We start from the raw sequence: 19,724 nt of genomic DNA, 5'->3' as shown, positions 1-19,724 counted from the left end.
AATTCCATGATGTGAACGTACCTTGAGTCTTTATCAACTGAGCATTTGCTGGGAGAGGGTTTACTGTTAAATCTCAGTGATCACTACATGGGTGTAACTGAAGAGGCCAAAATGATTTCGTTGTGAAGAGTTTGTCAAATTGATGGTGTAGAATGAGAAAGTTTGTCAATGTCAAGGGAACCCATTCTTTCCTGAAAGAAAATTCAGCATGTCCAGAGGCAGGCAGCATAAACACTATATCTAGTAGCCAATCCCCAAGCTTTTATCATTTGTGGGTTACCCAGCAGATTAGGCAGTCTAGTACCATTTTGCATCTAGGTGAAGATCCCAAAAAAGAAAAGAAAAGAAAAGAAAAATATGATATCATTCTAGGAAAATTCAATAAACAGTGATAAAAACGATAATTACCCAAAAATATTATGGGGTCAATAGTGATTTTAATATCATTTCGAATTGAACAAAAAAAATATATAAAACATAATTAACACCAAATTCTTAATTAAAACTAGCTGACAAAAATTTCACATTAAAATTGCACCATCGAAAAAGACAACAGAACCAGCAGATCTTTGGCTTCATATTAGCTGAAGTTAGAAGGTACGCCTTGGTCTTTCTTCAGCAACATTCACTCTTATCGCCCTCCCATCCAAACTCTGCATCAGCCACACACCCAAATGAGATAATACATTAGATGGCAGAGACACAAGTCTTTACAACAAGTTCTCATGAGTTATATCCATGGCCTTTTATTAACCATAATCCCTTGATGGACCTTATGGTGTATGCTAATTTGATGAAATAAAACTTTGGTTTTGGAGTCCATATTGGATGAAACAGAATTGATTGTTCTAAGAGGAAAAAGGCATATACCTGTCCATCAAGAGCAGCAATGGCATCATTCATTTCAGTCTCACTTGACATTGTTACAAAGCCAAAACCACGTGAACGGCCAGTCTCTCTGTCGAAAACTACCCGAGCTTGTTCCACCTTGCCATGTTCGCTGAAAATCTGCTCCAGGCGACCATTATCCACATCCCATGGCAAGTTACCAACATAAATTCTGAAGCCAGGTTCAAATGCACGAGGAGGGCGTTCAGGCCGAGCTCCTCTTGGAGCAGCCTTGTTAACAGTCAACAGCCTTCCACCTAAATCCTATTCAAAGAGAAAGAGATAGACAAACCATCAGATGACTCAACACATTCCTTAAGACATGTTAATTGGAGGAAGTATGTGTTTTCGTGTGTATATGTGAAGGAAGCACAGTAAAAAATTGGGGAAGTGCAATGTAATTAGATAGAACACATCATTCAAGGTAAGTCCTATATAAAAAGTATAAGAAAAAGTTGGTAAAAAAAGGTAACTACAATATAAAAAGGCACAACCCACAATCCAACAGCTGTCAAGTAGTGGGTGCTGGCTTAAGGTTTTGTATGCTTCAATGTCTATCATTTTCCTACAAAATGAAAAGATTGTCTTTCCTCTTCTAAATGGGTGGTGAAGGAATTCCCCCTCTTCATAGGGATGTAGGCTTCAAATATACAGGGATGCATTTTGAGGGTTCCATATTATCATATAAACAAAGGAACGAAATTCTGGTAAATAATATGCAGATTCCTTCTTGAACACTATAGTTGATTTGACTACTGAAAGTTCTTATTCCATGAGAGCATTTGGCTACTCAAAGATTAAAAAAAAAGAAAAAAGAAAAAAGAAAAAAGAAATAAGAAAAAGAAAAGATGAATATATTAAAAAGCAGGCATAACCTGGTATTTTATGTCATAAATTTATTAGAGCAATTCTGAAGGGAAAAATTCCAGCTAAGGAAATCCTTGTGCACCATATGATTGATAATATTTTTTTCCAGGAAAATAGCTTCCACAACTTAAATGACCATTCTTTCTCCCACAGAAAATGTAGCCATCAAGAACCGAAAGGTGAAACACTAGCCATTTTCGCAATCAAGAATAAATGAGACAAACATTAGAAGCACCAAAAAAGGGTTTTGGGATGTTAACAAATACTTGATCTGTATGCATGCTAGTAAAATTTGAGCGATTGCAAGCCAACAAATAAACACACCACACTCCAATAAAAGGAGAAATCTTATTTTAGCACGATGCACAGATAATACAAATCTATTCCACTACCACAATGGATGGGTGAAAGCCCTTCTAGCATATTACTTCTTATAACCACATACTGAATTAAAAAGATAGAGCTTTATGATATAAATACTAGAATAGAGTCTGTGTACATTTCATTCACATTGTTAAGGACAAAACGTGCACCTTCAACTTGAACACTAACATTATGCCAATCTTTAGATAAAAGTCAATTTAAAAATCTCAATAAGAGTGAATAGATATTACTTCCATAGAGGTACATGATCAAAAATAGGTCAGATGAGCAAGGGGGAAGGTTGTAAAAGGGAGAAAACTATTGATGGGCTCAATGGACTTGTTGGCTGAAAGACTCAAATTTTGTTCAAATGCTGACGCATGTATAAATGGAAGGATCAGATCTCTTCTTGAGGCTTGTCTCAAGCTGCAACCTTACAGACAAGATTACACTGATGTTACAAATGCTATCACAGGTACAAAAGCCACCTATATTAGTCTTGACTCTTGAGGCCCATTTCTCAATGGGCACTTGACCGATAACAAGGTTCATAGTTCTAATTTTGACACAATTGCGTGATTGTTGAATTCTTTCATTTAAAATGAATTTATGAGAAAGTGATTATATAAGAGTTAAAACTGTGTTTTTGCTTTTATTTGAGTAAAAAATTGTTATTCTTTTTTTTTTTTTAAAAAGTATAAGAAAAAGTTGGTAAAAAAAGGTAACTACAATATAAAAAGGCACAACCCACAATCCAACAGCTGTCAAGTAGTGGGTGCTGGCTTAAGGTTTTGTATGCTTCAATGTCTATCATTTTCCTACAAAATGAAAAGATTGTCTTTCCTCTTCTAAATGGGTGGTGAAGGAATTCCCCCTCTTCATAGGGATGTAGGCTTCAAATATACAGGGATGCATTTTGAGGGTTCCATATTATCATATAAACAAAGGAACGAAATTCTGGTAAATAATATGCAGATTCCTTCTTGAACACTATAGTTGATTTGACTACTGAAAGTTCTTATTTCATGAGAGCATTTGGCTACTCAAAGATTAAAATTAAAAAAAAAAAAAAAAGAAAAAAAAGAAGAAGAAAATAAAGAAAGAAAGAAAGAAGAAAAGATGAATATGTTAAAAAGCAGGCATAACCTGGTATTTTATATCATAAATTTATTAGAGCAATTCTGAAGGGAAAAATTCCAGCTAAGGAAATCCTTGTGCACCATATGATTGATAATATTTTTTCCAGGAAAATAGCTTCCACAACTTAAATGACCATTCTTTCTCCCACAGAAAATGTAGCCATCAAGAACCGAAAGGTGAAACACTAGCCATTTTTGCAATCAAGAATAAATGAGACAAACATTAGGAGCGCCAAAAATGGGTTTTGGGATGTTAACAAATACTTGATCTATATGCATGCTAGTAAAATTTGAGCAATTGCAAGCCAACAAATAAACACACCACACTCCAATAAAAGGAGAAATCTTATTTTAGCACAATGCACAGATAATACAAATCTATTCCACTACCACAATGGACGGGTGAAAGCCCTTCTAGCATATTACTTCTTATAACCACATACTGAATTACAGAGATAGAGCTTTATGATATAAATACTAGAATAGATTCTGAGTACATTTCATTCACATTGTTAAGGACAAAAAGTGCACCTTCAACTTGAACACTAACATTATGCCAATGTTTAGATAAAAGTCAATTTAAAAATCTCAATAAGAGTGAATAGATATTACTTCCATAGAGGTACATGATCAAAAATAGGTCAGATGAGCAAGGGGGAAGGTTGTAAAAGGGAGAAAACTATTGATGGGCTCAATGGACTTGTTGGCTGAAAGACTCAAATTTAGTTCAAATGCTGATGCGTGTATAAATGGAAAGATCAGATCTCTTCTTGAGGCTTGTCTCAAGCTGCAGCCTTACAGACAAGATTACAATGATGTTACAAATGCTATCACAGGTACAAAAGCCACCTATATTAGTCTTGACTCTTGAGGCCCATTTCTCAATGGGCACTTGACCGATAACAAGGTTCAGTCTACGAGGAGAGAATTCATAGATGAAAATCATTTTGAGCTAACAATTTAAGTTCTAATTTTGACACAATTGCGTGATTGTTGATTTCTTTCATTTAAAATGAATTTATGAGAAAGTGATTATATAAGAGTTAAAACTGTGTTTTTGCTTTTATTTGAGTAAAAAATTGTTATTCTTTTTTTTTTTGGAGAGGCCCCAATAAAGAGTTTTCCACGCTGGGAATTGCATATCAATCAACCTTAGTATTCCATACATCTAACAATGATCCAACCTCTGTTTGGTCGTTCACACTCCACACTATTCTGGCAGACAGCATTGCAGTGCCTACTATCCAAAATGTAGATCATCTTAGGTTTTGTTACTCCAAACAAATGAAATGACTAAATAACCAATCTCTTTTATAATTATTTGATAGGATGTCACCGATGTCCACCTAAAGTCTAAAACTAGAAGGAGCATAACAAAAGAATAGTTCAGCTTTAGGCATTAGTTTCAACATACTACTAATCACCAACAAACATCACTCCCTGTAATCTGCAAATCACCTATTAACATCATAATACTTGTACCTCATGCGAACATCTGGACAATGCCACTTATAAACTTCTTATATTGGCTGCTGAAATTTGGCACATATTGTCATAGCCACCAACACTTTTGTTTTCTCCTGGTACATAAAATCAAATTCCAAAGAGCTACAGCTCAATTGGCCTTTCCCCCTCATAATAATGGGATGGAGGGTGAGGTCATGGATTGAAGACCCATTGGGTGCCCTTTTTTTTTTTTTTTTTTTTTGATATGTAGACCCATTGGGTGCCTATGTAACTTTCCAATCAGAAAAATACACAACCATCAGGTATACTGCTTCTCTCTCTCTCTCTCTCTTCAATTCTTTGAAATTGTCAACCTAGCCGTTTCCATCAATGAGAAATAACTTTCTGCTAGTTTAGGATACTCAGCACTTTCACCCTCAAAAGATCAGACTCTCACCCTAGTTCTCATCATTGCTCTTTTATGACTACTTGCTCCTATGGTTGCAAACCTTGTATTTTTTCTCTTCCAATATTTTCCCTTCTTAATTTTGGAACCCTTTATCATTGTGTATTTGTTTATTTCCCTACTTTATTTCTCTATTCTCTTTTCAATTCCATAGCTTCATGAAAACTTAGACACTAATGAAATGAACTACTAATGGATTACTCAACACAGAAAAGAAAGAAAATAAGTACAAGCAACTTACATAACTGCTGAACTTCTCAACAGCCTCCTCAGCTTCTTCAACAGTACTCATCGTCACAAACCCGAACCCACGACTCTGATCAGTATCTCTGTTGTAAATAACCTACAACCACATAAACAAAACCAAAAACACACCCAAATATCGTACCTTTCCATAATTCTCAAAACCATTAAAATACCCAAAAAACACAAAAACCATAAAAGCCATAAACTTTACCTCAGCTACCTCCACAGTGCCAGCCTGCTCGAAAAGCTCAGCCAATTTCTGACTATCAACATCATAAGGCAAATTTCCAACAAATAGCTTAGCTTCTTCTGGGGGTTCCACTGAAGACTCTTCCTCTTCATCTCTCTCCTCAAAAACCCCATCTTTATCACCACCCTCAATAACTGAGTCCTCTCCCTCAGCTTCAAAACCTGAAACATTGGTCTCTTGGTTTTCCCAGATGGGCTCTTCTTGCCCTTGTTGGTTATTAATGGTGATGGTGTTGTTGTCTTCTTCTTGTTGAGCCCAGTCTGAGGTCTGGGCTACAAAGGTGGCTATGGAGGAAAACTGGGTTTTGTTTGTGAGGGAAAAGAGTGAAGTGTGGGAGTATGAGAGGTGGAGCTTGATGGGTTTGGATGGTACAGAGAGAATTCGAGATGGGTTTTTTGTGGTGGTGGTGAAGAGTGAGGGAAGAGTGATTAAGCATGATGATGACTCTGACATTGACATGGGTCTGAATACTGCTGTAGCTGAAGAAGCCATTTCTAGAGAGGGAGAAGGGTTTTAGAGGAGGGTTGAGGATAAGGAGTGGTGGAGAGAGAGTGAGAGAGAGGTTTCAGTGTGCTACAAACTTGTAGATTTTTCATTTTTGTACTTGGGTCCAAGTCCAACCAAAAGGGCTTTGACGATTATGGGCTTAGATGTGTCGTTGACAAAACCTTGTTTGGCTAACTTGACTTGATGGGTAGTTGGGTATCTTATACTATCCCAAGACCAAACAAAGAGGTTAGAAGGTTGTTGAAGAAACTAAGAAAAAGCAACAAAAGCTGTCGTTGAGTTGAATAACCGACAGCATTGGCAAAGAGATTAATGCAACGACATGCTTTCATAAGAAGATGTTGTGTCGTTTAAACAACAAAACATTAATGTTTAGAGAACAAAGTGTTTCATTGTTGAACTGAGCGCACACGCACTCCCAAACCACAAGACTCGATGAAGGGCCAGTTAACGTCAATGGATTTGATTGAGTGAGCGCAGAGTCCAGTTTGGATGAGCTCGTTTTGTTTTTCATGTAATATATGCCAATTTATCTTTTGTATGTTCAAAGAAGATTGGGTTCAAAGCTATGTGAATGGAAGCCTTGTTATCGCAGTATATTTTAGATAAATTGTGTACAGGGAAAGGATGGCAGAGAATTAAAATGGAGATCTAACCATGAGATTGATGCTTCACTATCTAGGATCCATAATGAATTGTCAAGGATGGTGTATTAGCCATAGTGCTCAAGATGGAGAGGAGTTGCTGATATTGGTCAAGATGTAAAGGGTAAGAACTAAGATGTTGGAAGCTTGTATACTTTTGTGAGAGGTGACTCGGTGAGCATTAGGTTTGGAGTTTGATTTGCCATTCTAGGCACTAGTTGGGTACCCATAGATGCGTGTAACATCATTCCATAATTTGTCATTCATAATCACAATGATTGCACTTTGGTCGTTCCTTCTTGTGAATGGGGGGCTTCATGCTTTGTTAAGAAGTGTGCCCTGAGGGGTGAGGGCTGAGGCTGCCAACATTATTGGAACAGGAAATGGATGAAAAAAAGGGATAGTGCGTTGATGTTCTTCTCAATGCATACTTTAGATTGGTCGAGGGAAGGGGATCCATGAATAAAATTTGGCCAAGTATGTGCTTATGATTTGTTGAGCCCCAATGAGAAACTTCATGGTGTCCTAGTAGTGCTAATGATATACTTCAATGGAATCAATGCTCCACAAGAACATGCAGGGAATAGGGATGGATTGTAGAGTGGAGACCTCGTCACATAATCACTTCAATTTGGTGAAGTATGTAGCAATGAATATTGTATCTTGAACTAGATTATGAACGGTTTGCCCTAATTGAAATATTTGTGGACTGTTTACTTGTGAAAACACTCATTTGAGATCTGTTCAAATCCCAAAAGCAAGATGCAATAGATGACATTGGTGGATATCTCAATTTGACCATGTTGTTACAGTGGATCTATTGTTAAGAGTTTAATTTGAGAAGAATTTTCTCGATTGAAAACAGTGCAACTAGTGAGTCAAGATTGTTTTAGTGCTTAATGCCATGATCATAACATGACTCCATATGATATAATTATCTTCAGTCAAGGGATGAGAAGCAAGAATTACCCTCGGATAGTCCAAATGATGAAGAAAGAGGTGACGATTTGGATCTTCAAAGCTTGCTTATTGAAGATTGCTTATATAAACAATTTCTCCAAACAAAATCTCTACGGATGTTCACTTTGTAGTGATGAAATTTTTTTTGGGGAGTTGATCATGTGAAGATGATGAAGGGATTGCGAGTTTGCACTAGTGAATTTTCCTTAGCTAATTGGCTCTCCTCAATATTACTTTGCACCTTTTGTTTTTGGATTAAGAGTCATGACAACATTACACAACCAACAATGAGGAAAAAGAAGGTAATGCATTGGCTTAACATAGTAGCAGTACAGAAACAGAGCAATTCACATTTTACATCCATGATTCACGCCACACCATTTATATTATGTTACAACTCATAGCTGCCATTTCATGCTGGCTTCAGCAGCATACTTTTGACAACAAGCTTAAGCGCCCTTGAGACTTGTTGATAGTAGAGATTGCAACACAACAATCTCAATAAACGATTTCAATATCTCTGAAACTGCATTTACCTTGCAGGTTGATTATCAATAGTCCATCGCTAGTAAGGGCATTGTACATGAGATGTTTCTCTTTTGAGTCTACAGTACAAAACCTTGGTTTTGTATTGGAATAGGCTCCAAAACGTCCACACCCTCGTACTTGGACCTTCACCATGCATGCAGATTCACCATCATTGTATTCCAAAGCTTCAATTGCTCCTCCAGAGTTGTACATATCAAGCAATCTGATTGGAGCAAATTGTATATCATGACCCCGCACCTGTTACAGTAACACACTTCTGAAGTAATGTAAAATACCCAAAACATATATAGTTTGAATTTTGATTAAATTATTAAGTTCACAATTTTCTATCAGCTTGAGTTTTTGGGGTCAATCAATGATATATTGTGGTATTAGAGCATGTGATCATGAGTTTGAATCTTGTATCTATTTTACCTTCCTTTTTAAAAAGTTGAAAATTCTATATATTAGACCCCATTTATTCTGGATTCTAGACCACACGTGAAAGAGAATGCTAGAATTATGGCTGACCAATTGTTACTGACCCTAGTAGGAGAAATAGTGAATGTTTCACTCTTCTGAAGTCTTAAGCAAACTTCAAAACCTCCTTTCTTTGGCATTGTAGAGAGAGATCTTGCATGATGATGAACTTGATGGGTCAGGCTTGAGCAAAAAAGTAATATATGCAGAAACAAAGGTGGCATCTTGCATGATATAGGATTCACCTGAATGGAATGCATATACTGTGCAGGTTCCATTTCAACTTTTATCTGCAACCTCTTCTAGAAATTCAAAATCCACAGGACTGATATGGCACTCAAGTGAAGGTGTAGATCCTGGGGGAGGTAAATATCGAGAACCTGGTACAGGTGGCCACTTCCCTGCTCTTTGACAATTGAAAACACTACTGATCCCTGATAACTTATTCAAGTTCCAAATCTTGACTAGACTACAATGAGTCAATATGTGAACAGTAAAAAAAGAGAGAATTTTAATTATCCATTATTTCATATCAAAATTCTTTTATTTAAGAGTGACTATCTCACCTCTTCCCATCTGTGACCAGATCATTGAATAAACAGTCATGGGTAGGTCGGCCTGCACATCTAGCTCTAAGGATAGAGCCATTAGGCAATACAAGCTTTCTAATGATATTGAAATTGTGACTGCCTGGCTTGACACTGCATATGTTAAAAACAAACAACCTCAACAACCAACCGGTATTTCTTCAATAAATGACTATTATATATCATCTAAAGAGAGAGAGAGAGAGAGTTCAATTAGTAAATTCCTTGGCTAACCTTACATATACTGCACACCCATCCAGTGCTCTTGCTGAGCCGTGGAAGTCAGCTGTGTAATGGTCACTCTGAAATGAAAGAAAGAAAGACACATATCCTTGTAGTATTATGGACTGGAGCTATCTATCGAAGCATTAAAACGATAATGAACATTACAATATAATGCTAATTTTATTCCTTCTTATCAATCAATTTATAGGGTGTCTAGATGAGATCAGAGTTTCAAGCTAAATACTAACAAAAACTCTAGGGATACAAATATTTCACTATTGACATGGCCTGTTGTGATTAATGCATACTAAATATGATGTCAATGGTTGGTCCATGTGAAGTGAGTTGAACATAACTTGCTACCATAGAAGATTGTGAAAAAAGTTGTTTTAGCTTAGCCATAGTCTACCCAAGATAGTGATGGTCCTCAACATAATAATGCAACCAAGATCTGTAATGGCTTCATTACTGGTTGTAAGCACAAAGAAAATTCAAAATAAATTAAAAGATTCATCTTACATAAAACATGTCCCAATTTGGTACAACGATCTCTCCAAAAAGCAGACTTTTAAAAGCTACTGCTGCAATGTGTAGGGTCTCAAATGTGGGCTCATTTGGCATAAAGTCTTCAGATACTCTAGCAGCTGCACTCTTCTTTGAGCTAAAAATAACCAACTTTCTCATTCAAAAATTAGTTCTGATTTCTATATTATTTTTTAAATAAATATTAATCAAACCTGTATAGATAGTCATTGCTCATGCTCATGGAGCAAATCAGGTTATTGCTCTTGAAGTTCCTTGTAACAGATTTTTCAAGAGCCTCTTGATAATGACTTATCAATGCAACGTGTCCCCCATAACCAGCACCAACAGTTTCCACTATATTCTGAACATCCACCTTGACTCCATCTATACCACAGTTCGCAAGGTAGCCATGTAGATCATTGTAAAAATCGAAAATCTTTGAAGGAAGAACAAATTCAACTCCACCCGTCTGCATCCGGTCTATGGTAACACAAATAATATGGCTTAGGTTACCCGGGGATTGAACAGGATAAGCAAACTGGGGCTGTATCTTTCCAATGCTTCAGAGTCTGGAAGTAATCCCCCCCCCCCCCCCAAAAAAAACCAGTTAAAGCATGCCATATATACACTAATCTGCATAGTTACTAACTCTCTTTAGTACATGCTGCAGATATACTCTATTCAAATGATTAAAAGTAGGTTCCTTACTTTAACCCATATTTCTCTTTGATGGATATGACAAAATGACGGAGATTAACACATGGTTTTTCTCCCTTCAACTTTGCATTTTCCTCTAAATTTACTAGTCTGAAAACGAACCTAGAAACAAGGATAACATAACATGATTAGCAACTTGATGCAAAATCTCACTAGAATATCAAAGATGAAGAGTGGTATGAAATATAATTCTCACTTTGTGTCTTCAGTGAATTGATCATCTTCATATGTTGTGTTTTGCCATCCATCATCGATGAAGAGACACTTTGTCGGGCATCCTCCTTCTGAGAAGCTGCATAAAAAAGGGAAAAGATTTGGTACGTAAATATTTCTAGATGATTCAAGTTATACAAAACACATTTATTTCCATAGTACCCTCTAAGTCCATCTTCAATTGCTTCTGCACTGACATTAGTATAAAATGCATCCCAAGTGTTCCATCCAAACCAGTCCACATGTGCTGGGATCTGACAATTGAAAGAGAATTAATCTATTAGTTTTAGTTGATACTGACATGGAGATGGTGATTTCAAGTTTCCTTCCTTCTTGTTCTCTATGTGACTGAATGTACCTTTGTGCTTCTCTAATATCTTGGGTACCCATAAGTAGTACTTAAAAGCATGAATCACCACATGCCATCTGAAACAAACATAAATGGATAGTAAAATAAGCATAAATTATAGAATCCTTGATCAGTTTAAATGGGTTGTCTCCTGAATTTATGAAAATTGCTTCTGTTACAAGGGAGGTTTGGACATTAGGATCACCTATATAAGGTAATAAACAATTAAGCAAATGAAAAAAATGAACATAATCATAAGCAGTAAAATCATGTGCTATCTAAAGTAGGGGGAAAAGTTACTAAAAATCTAACCAACCGCTTTCAACACAAAACTCAAACTCATTCACACTTGTTCCTTGCAAAGTTGTCCGAAATAGTCCATCCAACACAGGTAAAACAAAATTTAGAAGGTGTTCTCAGATGTCTCAAAATTTCATCATGGATGCTAGACTCATCTCTTGCTTCCAGGAGAAGAAATTGAGTTTCTATTAAAACATCACAGCCTGCCATTCCAAAACTTGGGATCATCAGATGACAATTTAACCTGAATCCCTTGAGTTGTCATACTGCATCAGATGACAAATTGGCACAAAAGAAACATATGCTCTTACAGGATAATAAAAATAATAATAATCTCCCTGGATTTTGAATATTAGATGAAACAATAAATCTCGTGTAGAAAAATTTTCACAACTACTGATTGCCATGATTAGTAGATACTGCACACTAAATATGGACTTGGGTGAATCCATAGAAAAGTGATGTTGCTCCAATCACACTCCTACTAAGTTGTGAAAATTGTATTAATAACATTTAAGAAAAGTATTTATTCCACTAAAATGATATGAAACAATAACATGTTGTGAATAAGAAAAATGTCATCATTGAATACAATTTTCAAAGTTTTTTCTATAAATTTCCTACTCCATCAACTAAAGCACATTTAAATAATCTTAACTCTCAAGGTCAAGGAACTAAGGGGGATATTGAACTCAGTTTGAAAACTTGTCAAGCCATCTTTTCTTTCTAGACATCAATTAAGGCTAATCACAACACCTACCAGGCTACTACACATATATACTGATCATCACTGCTATTTTTCCATGATATCACTTTGAACAGAAACCATGAAACATAGAATACCAAACAAGCAGATAAAAATATGAGATATTTGAGGAAGAAGATAAAAATATAGCAACTTAAGTGAGTATAAAAGAAGTTTCATAATCAGAAGTAGTGGAATAGAGAGATGCATTTAAATATCAATCTATGGAAAATACCACCAAAAGAAATGAAAGTGATGAAGAAGCACAAAAAAAGGAAATGAAGAAAAAGAAGATGAGGCCAAGAAGGGAGAAGATGCCATTAAAATAGAGAAGTTGAAGAAAAAAGAGAGATGCAGAGAAAAAGAAGAGAGAAGAGGAATAGAATAAGAAACAAGAAGAGTTGAGAAAAAGAAGAAAAGTTAAAGATGTTAGAGCTTAGTCTTGGAAAGAGAAAGGAAAAAGAAAGAAAGAAAAGTCAATTGAAGAAAGAGAAGTCTCAAACTTGGCCAGTTCTGGGAACAAAAGTGTGGAAGGGTATAATGAGGATTCTGGTTAGACATTAATAATTTGAGATGGTATTGATACCAATCTTGTTGTTATTGCCCCAGCTAAAGGGTCTCATAATGCAGTGCAATCCTCTATATCTTTAGGTGCTATCAAGGTTTCAAATGCAAAAGAAATTGTTCCAACCTCTACACTAGCCACCAGCCTTGTATCTGTAAGCATCCATTCTCTTTTCCTTTCTTTCTTTTTACATCTATGTTTTGTTTCATGGTTCACTACCTTTGTTTTTAAATTTAGGAGAATTCTATTCCCCAACAAGTTGATCATGACCACCTTGTTGAGGATGTGTCTACAAATATCAAAAAGTGACACTGCTGTCAAATCTCCTTCAACCAATGCTTTTTCAAGTATCTCTTCTAACCAATTGAAGAAGTCTTTTGGGAGCCTAAAGAAATACATGTATATTCCAATTACTCAAGTCATTCTCAATACAAACACCAAACAGAACTTTGAAGTTTTATGTTCAACAATTCTTGCTCCAAAGAGATTGTGTTGATGATGCTCTTAAGACCTTGTCCAAATCTTAAGCAAAAATTTCAACTCTCTAGGAAGAAGTTATTTCTCTCACTGAAAGCAACAATTTTGAATGGATATGCCCTAGAGACTTTAACTTTGATCTGTAGAATTTTTTCTTTACTATTTGTTTTCAGTCTGTCTTGTATTTTCAGGCTTCTAATGTAAGCCTTTTACATATGCTTTGTAATTTTTTGAGCTTCCGGAACAATCTCAATTTTTCTTTAGTTATTTTTTTATATTTATAATCAAGCTTTTGTTTTGAGCTTCTTATTGTTTTAAACACCTAATGAGATATATTTTTAGAATTTGATGAAATTAATATTTGTGACAATTGTGAAGCCACGTGTTTAATCCTAGTCTTCATGTTTTGCTTAATCGTAGCACATGTAGCTAGAAAATAATCGAAGTTACCAATAAATGATTTTCCATGGGTTAACTTAGATTAGAGAGTGAAAAGTTTATGTTTATGTGTATGTTTATTTATTTATTTTGCTTTATTCAGTGACAAATTTGTATGTATTTTGTTATATCTTTTAATGTATCTTTTGAGACTTAATTGTATTTGGAGTAGAATGTACTTGAGCCTCTTTGCATTTTGTGAAAGGTGCATTCAGAGTCATCTCGCAACCTCAAGCTACCTGCTATGCTCGTGAGTAACACGTGGCAAAATGGCAGGATCAGAGTGCTGACTAGGTAAGTTGTGACCATCTTGCAATCAATGAAGTCGTGACCATCTTGCGACCAGCCAAGTTGTGAAAAGGTTGCGACCTCAAGTGATCTAAAAAACCTATTACCATCCCAAAATTAAAAATCAAATATTGATAAATAGAAATGCTATTACTGTCCAAAATGATAAGGCAAAAAAAGAAAGGCTTCCTGTCAAGATGGAAGAGGAGAATAATTCCTCATGCTGGACTATCTATAGATGGAAAACCACAAGCTTTAGTGCAATCACACTCAGATGAGATTTGTAATGACTATGGCAAAATTTTTATCTATAGTATCATGGAATAAAAATCCCTTGTAGCTAAGGTACAAATTAATTTGGATGGACATCCTAATGGTATCATCTCAATGTCACTAGCCAGCATTTAATGTAGCAGTATTTTTATATCTTTTCTTTTATTTCACCAAATTGAACAACTGCAACATGTATTATTTTTTTTTTTTTTCAAAAATTGTTCAATCACACGCAAAAGAATATTTACCATTTGGCTTATTTATGCACTAATGATATTTCTCATTTGCCCAGCAATAAAGAAGAAAATTTTTCCTATGATGCTTGATATGTCAGAGATTGTAGAATAACTCCCACAAATTATAAAAACAGACCAAGATAAATTCCTGTTTTGGGGAAAAGCAAATTGGCTAACATCAATATTGCATATTTATATTCAAGTAAACAAGTTGTTTACATTATTATACATTCTATCTAAATCTGTTTACAACAGATAAACACATTATATTCTTCACTTGCAACCCTTCAAAGTACTTCATCCATTGCATAATTCCTCGGACATAGAAACCTCAATAGACAAACTCAATGTCTCCTAATTTGCAGTCACCTTGAATTTTAACTGTCAATAATCCATCTTCAGCATTGTATGTGAATTCCTCTTTTTTCATATTTACCATACAACATTTTGGTTTGGTGCTTGAATAGGCTCCAAACCGGCCACAGCCTCGCCCTTTGATTTTTATTTTGCAACTTGAAAGATCCTTGGTGCAGTTCACAGCTTCTACTGCCCCTCCTGAGTTATACATGTCAAGCAGTCCCAATGGAGCGAAGAGAAGATCATTACCAAAAACCTGTTCACAACATAAAGGACATGATTTGCATTGAACTAAATAGTAAGAAAATTCATAGGAAATAAATGTTGGTTAAACTACTTACCCTGATTGGAGAGATGGTATATAGTTCACATGTAAGAGTTTTCAAGGACACTTCAAGTGAACCTTTCCTTGGCAATTTATTAAGAGATCCTGAAATATAATAGACTTGATGTTATTCTAGAGAAGTTGATTTAGGACGCAATTTGTTTGGTCAAATTAACATGGACTGGAAAGTTAACCTGAATTAAAGGCATATATTGCACAATCTCCATTCCAACTTTCATCAGCTACCTCTTCAAGAAATTCAACATCATGGGGACTCACATGACATGAGATGGATGAAGAAGTAGATGTGGCATTACAAATATCTTGAGCTACTTCTTTAAGTGGCCAACTTCCTGCTCCTTGACAATTAAAAACACCCATGACCCCAGATAACTTATTCAAGTTCCATATTTTCAACATGCTGCAAATAGTCAATGCGCATGGTAATTAGGAGACTGATTTTAAATTGAAAAAATAATTAGTCTTAGATTGAGAAAATAAGAACTTAGGAAATTACTTTACCTCTTCTTGTCCATAACTGGGTCTACAAACAAACAGTCTCGACTAGGCCGGCCTGCATATCTAGCTCTTAAGACTGACCCATCAGGCAATACTAGCTTTCGGAGAATTTTGAAATCCTGTTTGCCAGGCTTGTCACTGTATTGAAATTGAATAACTCATATGAATTTTCTTCCTCACCATTGGAGAATTAAAGCTAAGCATAAAATATCATTCTCTTTCAAAGACATTTAAATTTAATCAAAATCTATACTTTTGTGTCTCACCTTACATATATTGCACACCCACCTATTGCTCTTGCTGCAGCATGAAATTCAGCTGTATCATGTTTGCTCTGAATAAAGAAAGACAAACACTTTAGATTTTGCAACCCACATGGTTTTAAGCTTCCACTACATTGTAGAAATGCACTAGATGTTGGACAATTGTGGGTCAAGTATCTATCAGTATGTCAAGTCAATTTTGAATATCTTGTTATGACCTATGAGTACCATAGAATAAATGATTCAGAAATTTTATCAATCAAAACAAGTTGCTGCAGCTCTTTGGTCTGCAGAGAATAATATATGTGTAGGAAATCTTACATGGAACATGTCCCAATCCGGCACCACAATCTCCCCTAGAAGAAGACTATTAAAAGCCACAGAAGCAATATGTAAAGTCTGAAATGTTGGTTCTCTTGGCATGAAATCCTCTGATGCTCTTGCAACTGCACTCTTCTTTGAACTGAAAGCAAAAAAAAAAAAATCAATGAGAAACTACATTCCAACTTTGTAACATTAGATTATATGTGTATGAAATCAAGAGAGCAGGCAAACCTATAGATTGAGTCTGAATTGTGACTCATGCAGCAAATCAGGTTATTGTCCTTGAAGTTCCTTGCAATAGATTGCTCAAGTGCTTCTTGATAGCATCTAGTCAATGACACCCGTCCACCAACCCCAGAACCTAAGGTTTCTATCAAATTCTGAACATCAACCTTGACTCCATCCACACTGCAGCTTGCAAGATAGCTGTGGAGATCGTTATAAAACTCAAATATTTTTTGGGGTTCTATAATCCCTACTCCATATTTTTCCAAGCTGTCCATGGCAATGTCTCTAAGATTCCCTGTGTTACCAGGTGACTGAATTGGATAGGCAATCTTTGGATTGTACTTTTTCATTGTTTCCGATGATGGAAGCACACCACCCCAATAACCAGCTAAAGCATGCCACACGTAAACAAATCTGAATAGATAATTAAGTCTCCATGGTCAAAATTACTGAAAGTTTTAACTAGATCTTAAACAGAAATAGAATTCCACATCCAGATTGGAAACTTACTTTATTCCATATTTGTCTTTGATTGAATCAATAAAATCATGGAGATCAATGCATGTATTATCTGAACCCGAACTCTTGAACTTACTGTTTTCTTTGATGTCCACCAATCTGCTTGCAAACCTATGGATCAACCAAAGAAACAAGGTGGATGATAAACAAACTGATACAGATTGCTTCTAGTTTATAGAAGGTAAATGAACTTGTAAAAGGAAGACTTACTGTGTCCCTTCAATAAACGGTTCACCTTCTTTGCTGAACTCATTTACTGTCTCTTGCCATCCGTCATCAATGATCAGAAATTTAGGTAAACAGCCTCCTTCCAAGAAACTGAAGAATTCAGAATAGAAGATAGAACAATAATTAAATTATGGATTAAGTTTCAGATTAATTGATGCACCTTTTAGTCAAATAACTGACTCAAGTTCATATGACTTTCTTATAGTACCTTTGAAGACCCTCTTTGATCCCTTGTGGACTGACTTCAGTGTAGAAAGCATCCCAAGTGCACCATCCAAACCAGTCCAAGTGGGCCGGCATCTACTGATTCAATCACAATAGGTTAATTAATTGGAATGCAATATACACATGCTCTCAAAATGGTGAAGTATTTGGATTTTTATTACCTTCTTGTTTTCAATGTGGCTAAAAGTACCTTTTTGCTTCTCTAGTATCCTACAACATTATACATGTGGAAGTGTTAGATTATGTAACTGACTACTTTACATAGACACACAATAAAAGCAAGGCCAATTAAGTGAACATACTTGATAGAATTTTTAAGGAGCTCAAATGGGTTGTCCCCAGAATTAATGAATACTGCTTCCAATGATTGGGAGGTTTGAACATTGACATCTCCTGAAGAAATTAGAACAGCAAAATAGCAAACCAGGATCAAAATAAAATTTAGTTCATCATATGAAAACTAAAGAAAAAAAGAAGCTAATAGATGAGCCGACGAACCACTTTCAACACAAAACTGAAGCTCATTTGCAGGAGTCCCTTGCAAACTTGTCCTAAATTGTCCTTCCAACACAGGCAAGAAAAGAATGTAGAAGGTGTTTTCAGTATAATTTGGATCAGAAGAGATCTCATCATGCAGGGCAGACTGTTCTCTTGCTTCCAAGAGAAGCATTTGCGTTTCCAGTGGAATTTCACTACCCGATTTCCCAACACGTGGTATCATCCACCAGATTTTTACTCTGAAGAGAGACAAGAACTTGTATCCTCCCCTGCGAAGGCCATATGTTTTTCATGTCAAACTATAATAAACAGGACAAAATAATGTCTAAATACCTTCACATTGAACTTCACCAGACAGAATTTAATAATCACTTGCACCACTCTCAGTAACATAGATTTTTTCCTTCCAGGATGATACCAGTAATCGTAACATTTAATGTTTTACATTACAAGTCCTTGATTTCTTTCATATAACTTTGAGTCTTTCACCAAGTACTCATCACTAGTGACGTATAAGATTTACAAATTTGGAATTTGGGAAGGTCAGAATGAAAATATTCTGTTCAATGACTACTCAACCTGACACATCTTTCCAAATTCCTTGAAACATATTAAATTAAATAGTAAGAATATGAGAAAAATGCCACAAGCAATAGCTAAAAAATCATTAAAAAAATTACCAAAAACTTGGGAATTGGGTTTGAATGCTGTTGTATCAACATTCTGCTATACCTTTTCCAAGATGCACATTCTTACCATCCAAACATATCATGAAAGGAAAATATAGAAAAGCATGCAAAGAAATTTCAGGATGGAAATTTGTTTTCCTATCAGCTTAAGATTTTGGACAATCAGTAGTATAAATGGCTAAGTGATTAAATTCACCATTTCTTATCAAAACTAATGTAAAGGCAAAGAAAGAACAGAAACTCACTCAAGAACACCAAGACTGAAAACATGACGTGAACTTGGAATAGTTGAAGTTGCACCCAAGAAAGCCGAGCCCCCGGAGCCAACCTGAGAAACAGCAACATTTTCAGGCACTCCGGTCAGCACCACCTTGCCCCTCACCATGAGACAACCATCCTTAACACTCGGCGCGGCTGTGATCGTCATTTTCCCCTCCAACACCACCAGCACTACTTAGACTTTTTGCTTTGATGAAAAGAGTTAACAAAAACTTGTGAAAGAGACTAAGATAAATCAAAATCAGAGACAAAGATACAGAGAATATGGTGAAAAAACGTGTACAACTTAAACCCAGAAGGGGAATGCTATATATATATATAAATATATATGCGTGTTTTTTTAGAAAGAGTAAAAAATCTAGGACATGATTTTTGACCAGTTTGATTATTATATTCAAAATGGGAATGGTCTAGTTTCTATTATTGTAGTGCAAGACACGCAGGTACAGCCAGGCTAGCTAGTTCATTTTGTTTATCCGAAGAAGGTAGCATCTATGAAGAAAGATACGTGGTTGGATTCTTCCAGAGTTTTCTGATCCTGTTGGCTT

At 35.7% G+C, this 19,724-nt stretch overlaps 2 protein-coding genes and 1 pseudogene across 2 annotated transcripts; all 3 read right to left on the bottom strand.

Annotated features, from left to right (window-relative positions):
* Positions 1-389: 389 nt before the first annotated feature.
* LOC112006146 (28 kDa ribonucleoprotein, chloroplastic) lies at positions 390-6,254 on the bottom strand. Its single transcript, XM_024038444.2, has 4 exons — positions 5,627-6,254; positions 5,411-5,512; positions 871-1,152; positions 390-653 (listed from the first exon to the last, which is right to left on the bottom strand). The coding sequence occupies exons 1-4, from the start codon at positions 6,155-6,157 to the stop codon at positions 591-593; spliced, it is 978 nt and encodes a 325-aa protein (XP_023894212.2). The 5' UTR covers positions 6,158-6,254; the 3' UTR covers positions 390-590.
* Positions 6,255-8,274: 2,020 nt separating this feature from the next.
* On the bottom strand, positions 8,275-11,972 carry LOC112006144 (probable galactinol--sucrose galactosyltransferase 2; annotated as a pseudogene).
* A 2,901-nt stretch (positions 11,973-14,873) lies between these two features.
* On the bottom strand, positions 14,874-19,487 carry LOC112006142 (probable galactinol--sucrose galactosyltransferase 2). Its single transcript, XM_024038441.2, has 14 exons — positions 19,143-19,487; positions 18,209-18,477; positions 18,013-18,103; positions 17,872-17,920; positions 17,694-17,785; positions 17,468-17,575; positions 17,249-17,368; positions 16,742-17,152; positions 16,508-16,649; positions 16,190-16,257; positions 15,927-16,061; positions 15,599-15,825; positions 15,421-15,509; positions 14,874-15,335 (listed from the first exon to the last, which is right to left on the bottom strand). Exons 1-14 carry the CDS (start codon positions 19,322-19,324, stop codon positions 15,054-15,056), a joined length of 2,265 nt encoding a protein of 754 aa, XP_023894209.2. The 5' UTR covers positions 19,325-19,487; the 3' UTR covers positions 14,874-15,053.
* Between the last annotated feature and the right edge of the window lie 237 nt (positions 19,488-19,724).

Source organism: Quercus suber, unplaced genomic scaffold (genome assembly GCF_002906115.3).
Source record: "Quercus suber isolate HL8 unplaced genomic scaffold, Cork oak 2.0 scaffold_238, whole genome shotgun sequence".
Taxonomy (NCBI): domain Eukaryota; kingdom Viridiplantae; phylum Streptophyta; class Magnoliopsida; order Fagales; family Fagaceae; genus Quercus; species Quercus suber.
Note: the sequence above shows the minus strand (reverse complement) of the source record. Positions and strands in the feature narration are given on the sequence as shown.